At 31.2% G+C, this 11,294-nt stretch overlaps 1 protein-coding gene across 3 annotated transcripts in view; it reads right to left on the reverse strand.

Moving 5' to 3' along the window:
* Positions 1-9,230: 9,230 nt before the first annotated feature.
* Positions 9,231-11,294, reverse strand: part of LOC106105965 (oxysterol-binding protein-related protein 8) — a 45,083-nt gene continuing 43,019 nt past the window's right edge. For all 3 annotated transcript variants that reach the window (XM_013286479.1, XM_013286478.1, XM_013286480.1), the window contains exon 21: positions 9,231-10,287. In XM_013286479.1, the coding sequence (XP_013141933.1) occupies positions 10,062-10,287 (226 nt within the window). In that variant the 3' untranslated portion in view covers positions 9,231-10,061. The remainder of the gene's footprint in view (positions 10,288-11,294) is intronic.

The raw sequence follows: 11,294 nt of genomic DNA on the forward strand, positions 1-11,294 counted from the left end.
TTTTCGATTGATTGCTAGAGATTTGATATTATTTATACCGTGGCGATGTGTTATTGAATAATCAAAATTTTCAATAAACCAATAACCGATTTCAAAAACAAAATATCCGATTATTGGTACGCGTTATTAAAAAAAATCTGCATTAAAATAAAAGAATAGCGTAATACAAAATCCACTTTCCCTTCCTATCCTTACCTTATAACAGAGTGGAAGGGAAAAGCGACTATAATTAGGTATTTAGTGAACAAAAGCACCTTCTTTTTTAAGTTTTTTAGTACTGATGTTCACGTTTTATCCATATTTCTATACTATTATAATAAAGCGCAAACACACACTTCTTTGTTGCCTAAGATGTCAGCAATAACAGCATATTTTTGAATAATTCGCTTTTTAATAAAAAGCCCTACACTTACGTCACGCTTTAGGCTATATATTTTCACGCCATTAAACAAAGGGAGTAAATATTTTGGATAAAAACCCTAATGTGGGAAAGAGACCATAAGTTGCGGCCAACATCAAGGAACCAAGGTTGCCATGCTTTGTTATCATATCATGTCATTTTGACATTTGTACTTAATAACTTGACAAAAGTGAACAATAAAATCAAATATTTATAATTTTATGCGGATGAAGTCGCATGGGAACAGCTATTTTAGTAATAAAACATTTGATTTGTACATTACGGACGTAGGAAGTCTAGTATGCAAACACGACTTAACATAACCTCAACTCTCGTTGTACTAGAGTTCTCCTAATTCTATTCTTTTCTATTAAGGAAGGAATATGAAAAAGTGGATTTAACAGGGAAATGGATTGTTGTTAACGTCAACGTATCTAGAGAATTAGTCTTTGGTCATTCACTATGGTTTTAAAAGTAAAATACGTACAAACTGACAAGCAATTATATATGTATTTACTTGCGAAAATGTATAGAATCATTTAGGAGTACTAAACAATTTATAGATAATGTTAAACGTATAATGACATAATTATCGAACATAAAAGATATGTTTATCGGAATATTTTATCTCCTTATAATATTTGTATCTAACAATACTTAGGTGTTAAGAAATATTACAACACTAGTTCATACTAATTGCGTATTATTTAGAAGAAAGTTAAGAGACTTCATAAAGGAGTTTTTTAATCTGTACTATCTATATACTATATATACTATTATAATAAAGCGTAAACACACACTTTGTTACCTAAGATGTAAGCAATCACAGCATATTTTTGAACAGTTCTTTTTTTAAAAAAGCCCTACACTTACGTTACGCTTTAGGCTATATATTTTCACGCCATTGTACTTAGGGGGAAAATTTTTTGGATAAAATCCTAATGTGGGAAAGAGTTATGGACTTTGCTGCCAACATTAAGGAAGCAAGATTGTCAAGGTTTGTCATGTCATGTCATTTTGATATTTGCTATTGATATTTTGACACATGAAAACAATAAAATAAAATTTTCATAATATGCGGATGAAGTCGCACGGGAACAGCTAGTTTGACTATATTTTTTTAATCTGTATCATTTTAAGTAACTGTTTGTTTGTATTTTATGACGATTATGTTTTCACGTATAAGGCAATATTAGGTACAAAGCAGTTGTAATGGCGTCCTTTAATAATTTACGAGCCTTTTCCAAGAAACGCAACTGCAATTTTAACAATTTTATTATTGTCTACGATCGTTTTTTCTGTCGTTAGTTTGTTCAAAAATATTTAGAGGGTCTTTTTAGGTTAAAATTCTTACTAATATTATAAATGCGAAAGTTTAGATGGATGGATGGATGTTGGTTAGAGTTTGTAGCCCAAACGGCTGAACGGATTTCGATGAAATTTGGTATAGATGTAGTCTGGAAGAACACATAGGCTACTTACTTTTGTTTTTTTAATTCCAGGCGGATAAAATCGCAGGCAAAAGCTTATAATAAATAAAACACATTAAAAGTATTATTCCATTTTATATTTATATTTTATATTTTTTTTAAATTATTAAATAAAAACTTTGTAGACACCAGAAAAATATCCTTGTGGTCCGTTAAACCAAAAATATGGCAAATCTTTGATATCGTCTAAATCCCAATGATATCTTTTAGGCATGAAATGTGGAATTCTGCTTCGCCTTTCGTCTGAAAGAATATGTCGCGTTGGTCCTTGTACGTAAATTATTTTAGAATTAACGTTTTTATTTCTTAAAGGTATCGACATTTCATTTGAAGTATCAGAATCTGTATTCCCTGATGCAACTGATTCGTCAGAATTCTCTACAACTTCGAATCTCTTTGGTTTTTTTTTCTTTTTATATTTCTCCATAGATTCTTCAGAAGTGTCAGTACTGTGTGATCTAAAATCTATGAAATTTATCAAATCCGCAACATTAACTTTACGACTTCGTTCAATTTTTGAGGTTATACCGTTTTGGTTACCGTTTTTCGGGTGGAAACTGGCTATAATTAATTTTAATTTCGAATAAAGATTATTTGGATTGTTGAATATGTCCGCTTCTTTTCTTGTTGCTAAATCTCCGATATCTAAATAATCTTCGGAAAATTTATCTACATTCGAATTCGTTCGTGTTATACCGGTTAGGAATCTTAAATTATCGTTTAGTCGTGTTACATCTACGAAGTCTTCCGGATGTATTTGTTTCTTTAATCTGGCCAATTTTTCGTTATTATATATCATACATAAAATGTTGCCACTGAATTCAATACAATTATTACGTAGTTTATTGGAATTGTTATTTTTATTTAGCCTTTCACTCATTATTTTGTTCATATCATTTCTATGCGCAAGTGATTTATTTATTAATATATTGTATGAAAGCAATTTAGCTTGTAATACATCAAAAGTTACTGTAAAATATTTAAAATTATACTTAAAATAATGCCTTATAAAATGTAATAGCAAAATTTTAAATACGATTGACTAATATTATATTTTATAAGTAAAACGATTATTACTAAAACGTACCAAATGTTATAAAACAGAATATATAACTTCTTCTAAGCCTCATTGTTAGAGAAATTCGCTCTTTAACAAAACACTGACTAGTATGAAACAATTACTTCATTATCAATTACACAATTTTCTACGACACTATATAAAAAATAAAATAGTTTGTCCGTTTCGAAGTTAAATTCTTAACCTTACAATAAATGTACTTTACCCTTTTATATGTCTTATAGGTTACAAGTTTTTTATCATCGTAAAAATGCTAAATAAATTTACAGTTTAATAAAAATAAATTTATTAACAACGAACGTCTGATGTAAAAGTTAGTATGTTGTTATAAAATAATTAAATTGCATACAACAAAACGATGTTACGCTTGAATTGGAAATAATTGATTTATATAAGAAGGTACATATGACGTGAGTCACCGATCATATAAAAACGTCGATTATTGAAAATATAACATAAACAGAGGCCTACTGGTTTTAAGAGAGACGGTAATTCCCAACTTCATTCGAAATTCTCCCATGTTGAAAACAAAACCAAACAATATGCTAATTCATTTCGAATCGTATAGAGCGTGCGTGGGATTGTCGATTGTTTCGCAGCCAATTCAACTGTTTAGTTGCACAACTAAAAATCGAGTAGTGGACCTTCATATACGCTCATAGGAATCAAAGCAAGACTAAACAGTTGTGCGATAGTTTGGTCAAAGGTGTGCACGCTATACGTTTTATTGGATACTAGCTTTTGCCCGCGACTTCGTCCGCGTGGAATTAAAAAAAACAATAGTGAGTAGCCTATGTGTTCTTCCAGACTATCCTCTACATCTATACAAAATTTCATCGAAATTCGTTCAGCAGTTTAGGCTACAAACTCTAACAAACATCCATCCATGTAAACTTTCACATTTATAATATTAGTATGATTGGAGTAATGAATAATAATAAATTGGAGTTTCTGTTTGTAATGTAAAAAGAAAAAATCAAGATTTCTGGAAGATGATGTATTTGTGTGAAAATCGCATTAGAAAATTTTTATGTCTGTCTGTCTGTTCCAGGTAATCTCCGAAACGGCTGTACCGATTTGGACAGGACTTTCACTGAAGGGTAGCTGACATAGACGGACATGTTATAGGCTACTTTTACCTTAATATTGCGGGCAACAGCTAGTCATACTTCATACTATTATAAATGCGAAAATTTAGATGGTTGGATGTTTGTTAGAGTTTGTAGCCTAAATTGCTGAACGGATTTCGATGAAATTTGGTATAGATGTAGAGGATAGTCTGGGAGAACATAGGCCACTCACTTTTGCTTTTTGTAAGCGGACGTAGTCGCGAGCGAAAGCTATAAATAAAACAACAAATGAATTGGAAAATATATATTCACTGGAAAAAACAACGTAATATCAACAATATGATTTCTAATCCATCTTAATTAACACAAATGTGATTGAAAAAAAAAATACATTCAAATAAAATAAAGATTTTTTTTAATTTTAAAAATACAATTAAAAAGAAACCAATATTGACATATTCATCATAATAAAACAATTTGGTATAAATCTATCGATTTTTGCTAACCTATAAACAATACATAAATGGCAACATCCAATTTCGGATTCTACAGAAAAAGTTTCACTAAACACATTTTTAGAGTTCAATTTAAAAACATTAGCGACCATATTGAAGACATTTAAAAATATATAGACACTAGTTTTCGCCCGAACTTCGTCTGGTATTGAAAAAAGTATGTGTTCTTCCAGACTATTCCTTATATCTTTCGTAGAGATCGGTTCAGCAGTTTAAGGATTTAACATAAGGTGGTAAACGAGCAAGCGGCCACTTGAATCCGCCAAAATGGCGAAGCGACTGCCCATAGACATCCGCAATTGCAGATGCGTTGCCTACCCTTATCTGACGGAGGAGGACGCACATAAAGAGGATATTTCCCCTTCCTAAACATCTCCTACACCGTCAAATCCACTTCCCCTTCCCATCCTCTCATAAGAAAAGGGTGGTAAAGAAAAAGGGACTTAAATTAGGCCTCCGGCACCACACTCATCAGACTGTACACGGAATTGCTTCCATTTGACGCCTGTCTGTGTGCTCGTGGTATTACTGGGGACGTGCCCTGCACTGCTAACATGTTAAAGCGGGCACTACCACTGTTATATAATATTAGTGGAAAGAATTTTTTTTACACCGGTAACTTCTTTGAAATGTTAGTTGTCGAGTTTTCACAACTGTCTGTTATAAAATATTTTACAAAAATCATAATAAACTATTGACAACAAATTTAAATACAATTATATTACATATTTTTGATTATTTGAAACGTCTCAAATGTAATGTCAACTGTTTCTATATATTTTTAAATATCTTTCTGAAACGACATTAAAACAGCGTCTTCAAAGGTCACGGGACATCAAATTCAAAACTGACGTCTGTCACATTCTAAGCGGAAGAATCGAATTTAATATCGTTTCAGTGTTCGGCCGTATACGTCAAGTTTTCGACATCGCAACATATGTTGATATCTTAAGCATTGATACGAGGAATAAAGTATACCCGGCCACAATAACATGACACCTGAATACCATCCATACTAATTTAAAAAAACATTTGTATTTTTACATGTAACTAGCTTTAGCCAGCGATTCCGTTTGCGTAGAATTAAAAAAAAAACAAAAGCATATGTCTTCCAGATTATCCTCTACATCTAAGGCAAATTTCATCGAAATCCGTTCAGCAGTTTAGGCTACAAACTCTAACAAACATCCATCTAAACTTTCGCATTTATAATATTAGTATTTACATGTAATAGATAAACTCAAAAACTACTGGAGTTATTTCAAAAATTCCTTCACCATTACAAAGATAAATTATCACTGACTGATATAGGATATATTTTAAACTAGATTTTTTCAAATAAAAACGGACAAAACCGAAATACAAAATACACATTAAGAGTAGAGTGTCAATTTGTTTGAAGTTAAATTGCTTACGTGGGTCAGAAAATTGTTATCGCTTTATATATAACCTAGCTATTGCAAGCCAGTAACTGGCACGTTCCAGTATCTGGCATGCCAGTTATAATCCCGTTTTACTAAAATTCCGGCTTTTCTGTATTAACATTTTAAAGAGCGATTTGTATTTTTGTAATAATTCAAAAACTACTGGAGCGATTTCAAAAATTCTTTCACCATTAAACACGTATTTTAATTGTTTTTTAATTTCATGCGAACGAAGTCGCGAGCAACAACTAGTAATTTACAATATTAAAAAAAGGATAGAATTTGTTCATCCTATATTTACGCGTTTAAAATAAATATGGTGAAATATTTGGGTGTCACGTTATGGTAGTCGCATAGTATCATTTCTTACATTTCATATGAAATAAATATTTATATACAACGCTTTTATATGTGTAAAGCATATAACTGTCGATTGCCGGAAAGTACAAGAACACATTCCGATGGCTCCTACGTGAACTGTCGTATGTTTGAAAATTAAATTTTACAGGAATCTTTATTAATTACAACGCATATAATATACGATAGACAAATTATTATCATTGGTTTAATTAAAAAAAAAAACAAACCAAGGATCAAATTTTAGAATTATTTAGATACTAGCTTTTGCCCGCGACTCCGTCCGCGTGGGATTAAATAAAGGTAAGTACCCTATGTGTTCTACCAGACTATGTTCTACATATGTCAAATTTTAGCAAGATCCGTTTAGTCGTTTAGGCTGCAAACTCTAACAAACATCCATCCATCCAAACTTTCGCATTTATAACATTGAGAGATTACAATATATATATATTTGTTAAAACCCATCTATTTTACAAAGCAGGTTTCGTTCAATCATACTAATCATACTAATATTATAAATGTGAAAGTTTAGATGGATGTTTGTCAGAGTTTGTAGCATAAACTACTGAACGGATTTCGATGAAATTTGGTATAGATATAGAGGATAGTCTGGAAGAACACATAGGTTACTCACTTTTGTTTTTTTAATTCCACGCGGACGGAGTCGCGTGCGAAAGCTAGTGTATAATAAACGAAAACATGTTCTTGTAAACATTCCTGCAGTATTTTACAGTTAAAATTTAATATACAAATATAAACAATGTAATAGTAAATCTATTCGTGTACCAAGTTAGATTAATCAGAGAAATTAAAATATATCTAGACTAGGCATAGTTAACAAAATTCACACTGGTACCTTGTGAAGGGAAAGCAATTCCGCGTACAGTCTGAAGAGTGTGATCCCTTTTCGTTTCCACCCTTTTCTTAAGAGGAAAGGATGGGAAGGAAAAGTGGATTTGACGGTGGAGACGCATAGGAAGGGGAAATGTCCTCTTTATGTGCGTCTCCTCCTCTGTCAGTTAAGGGTAGGCAACGCATCTGTAGTTGCGGATGTTTATGTGCAGCGGTCGTTTTACATTTCGGTGGATTTAGGCCGCTTTTGCTCGTTTGCCACATTATATTATAAAAAAAAACTTTCTCTGAATGGTACATCAGTTGTCAAGTTTAGTGCCGTCTCGTATTGACATGTGAAAAAACATTTTACTAAATTATAATAAGCTCCATCTTTTGTTTAAAAAATGAACTAAACAGTAAATAATTTATATAATAAAATATAAATATTTAAATATTAATTATTTATATAGATAGCGTTAATAAGATGTGAAAAATGTTCCAAGTGAAACGTCAACTGTCATCATCACCAGCTCACTATACGTCCCCACCGAGGGTCTCGGAGCCTACCCTAAGTAATCAACTATGCCTATTCTATATTTTTTAATCTCTTTGATTAATCAGAAAGTTATATTTATATTAATTTTACGTAGCATTGGCAAGTGACTTTCGATCGACTTAGGGGGGTAAAGTTGTATTAAGGGTCCTACCCATTAGTTGTAATTTATTTCTAAGATAATATCTTTAAAATTCAATTAACAATATCACATATTTACTTTTAATAAGAAATATTAAAGGGAAAAGTAATTTTTTTCACTTTAAAAAAAATATTAAATTTTTTTTTAGAGATACGACAATACGCACAGGAGCCTTTAAAATAACAAATGTTTTGTGCATTACATGCAAAAAAAATTAATGTACATTTCCACTTAATGCAAAGTCGTAAAGTGGAAAAATACATTAAATAAAAATCAAATTATTATTTGCATTAACAATATAAGGAATGTATCATGTTTTTGTTACCGGGTTGTAATTTAATTAACTCCCCCCTTTTTAATCAATCGAAAGTAAGCATCATTGGTGCTTTAAATTTACTTTGGTTACTCCTGTCTCTTAGAATTGTGATGTGTCAATAAAAATAACCAGGGGTCGACAACATTTTACCAAAAACAGAAAAAAATAAATTAAAACCAGTAATAAACAAAATTAAAAATAAAAAAATAAAAAAATATACAATTTCTAACAATATAATATTGGTTAATACGACTGAATATTGCAGGTCCTTTATAAGTGGTTATCTATACTATTATAATAAAGAGCAAACACACGCTTCTTTGTTGCCTAAGATGTCAGCAATCACAGCATGATTTTGAATAATTCTTTATTTAATAAAAAGCCTTACTCTTACGTCACGCTTTGGGCTATATATTTTCACGCCATACATTTAGGAGGTAAATATTTTAGATAATAACCCTAATGTGGGAAAGAGACCATAAGTTGCTGTCAACATCAAGGAAGCAAGATTTTCAATGTCGTGTCATGTCATTTTGACATTTGCTATTGATAATTTGACAAATGTAAACAAAAAAATTATTTTTTTTATAATTTCATGCAGATGAAGCCACGGGAACGGCTAGTAAAATATAATTTTAAAACACCTGAAAATTTCGCTCTCCATTTAAATTGAAAATGTCAAATGAATTAACAAAATCTTATTTGTGATTCTTAGAATTACATAATTTCCATTATAATTATAAAAAATATTTATAATTCGATTTCGTCGAAATATATTTACAAAACAATATTTTTAAAAACAAAAATATCTGCAATCAAATTTCATGATATATTAATTAATTTCGATCCTTAGCCAAAGGTTGTCAACCCCTGGTATCTATTAATACCATTTTCTGGTTATTTTTACATCGTATAAAACTATTGCTGTACTGTACATACAAGTTATCCCTTGAAATATGGAATATTGTTAAATAAATAACTTTTACCTTGGAATGTAAGAAAATAAACTTTTAGGGCCTGTCCCACAACTGGCTGATAGAGGCTCAGATAGCTTAAAATGACGTCACTGATATTACCATCACATATTTTACACGGATTGTTATCAGACAATTTATAATTTGGTGGGAAAGGCACTTAGAGTTAAAAGTTTGGTATAAACTTGTCTTGATTTCTGAACATAAAAAAAGAATAAAAAAAACCATCCTCTTTTTTAAAAAGTAATATATGTGTGAAAATTCTAGACCTGTCTAGTCATTCTGGAGTTTACTAACATATATACAAACATTCGTATTATTGTTACTAGGTATTATTAGGTATTGTCATTTTACGTAATAAAATATAAAACCATAAAATCCATCAATTATCTGATAAAAATAAATTGTTCAAAGTTAACTTTGTTCATATTGTCCGAGCTAAATTGAATAGTTATTTATAATCCTTTGACTATACATTAAAGGACTAGGCAAAACGCCAATGTAAATTAATTCACGGAGGTCGAGGTAAAGAGCTAACACGCTTTATAGCGTAGTCAAAATTCGTTCATTTACAAAAAACGCTTGACAGGTCCAGTCTTTTAAAACTCAAAGATACAAAATATATAATTTAACAATTTACATATACAAAAAGTTTGCTGTATGTAAAATTTATTGCTCGTTTGACAGATCCTGTCTCTTAAAAATCAAAGAAAAACACAGAAATCCTAAGTTAAAAAATGTACACACAAAAAGTTTCAACAGAAACAAGTATAAGTTATTGCTTTTTTGGTCCTGTCTCTTAAAACTCAAAGAAAAATACTAAGACCGAATCAAAAATTTACACAAACATCGCTCTTTAAAACTCATATTCAACAAATTCCATACTCCAAGGTCACCGTTCAGTCTTAGAATAGCCAATTTATCAAGACCTGGACGAGCATAGCTAACACGAACCCCGCAAACATATCCCATGCGTGGGAATACTGTACAGGACGATGGGTCGCCCTCATCTGGTCAGATATACGATGGCTCTCACTGAACAGTTCCACAGTTCTGGTCAACCTCTCCAAAGCTAGAGATTGTTCGCGTAATGAACTATCTATTGCGATTAGAGCTTGTTTCAAAGTTCGCCTGAAATTGATACAAGTTAAATTAAAACAACAGAATTATATATTTACTAGCTTTCGCCCGCGACTCCGTCCGCGTGGAATAAAAATACAAAAGTGAGTAGCCTATGTGTACTTCCAGACTATCCTCTACATCTATACCAAATTTCATCGAAATCCGTTCAGCTGTTTAGGCTACAAACTCTAACAAACATCCATCCATCCATCCATCTAAACTTTCGCATTTATAATATTAGTATGAGGTATGATAACTTATCTATATCTATACTAATATTACAAGAAGGAAAGATTTGTATTTTTGTATATATTGAAATAACTCAAAAACTACTGGGACCATTTTGAAAATTTACCTTTACCGTCATTTTCATTTTACTCACACATAAAAGGTATTTTAGTGTAGTGAAACGAAAATGAAATGAAATAGCCTTTTATTCATAATAGCTTACAAAGAACTTATGAATTAGGTATACAGGTTACACATTTTTTTTGTGTGTGTATGTGTGTGAGTAACATAGGCTACATTTTTTTCACGCAGGCGACGTCGCGAACAACAGCTAGTATAATATTATAAAGAGGAAACATATGTATTTTTGGATTTTTGTATGTATCGAAATAACTCAAAAACTACTGGGACAATTTCAAAAAACCTATATAACAAAGCTACGTTATCAGGGAGTAACATAGGCGGTATTTTTATTTCATAGGGAAACAATATTAACGTTGTTTACGTTTTTCCTACAATACTCGAAATGTCATTTCACTCGCTGGGGTAAAAAAGTATAGTACACAATTACAATACTATACTTTCTGTACTTATGTTTTGTATCAACTGTACTCGTGTTTTGTAACCCCCTGTACTAGTGTTTTGTACCACCTGTACTAGTGTTTTGTATCACCTGTACAAGTGTTTTGTATCACCTGTACAAGTGTTTTGTATCACCTGTACAAGTGTTTTGTATCAACCTGTACTAGTGTTTTGTATCAACCTGTACTAGTGTTTTGTATCAACCT

This window comes from Papilio polytes, unplaced genomic scaffold (genome assembly GCF_000836215.1).
Source record: "Papilio polytes unplaced genomic scaffold, Ppol_1.0 DF822622.1, whole genome shotgun sequence".
Classification (NCBI taxonomy): Eukaryota; Metazoa; Arthropoda; class Insecta; order Lepidoptera; family Papilionidae; genus Papilio; species Papilio polytes.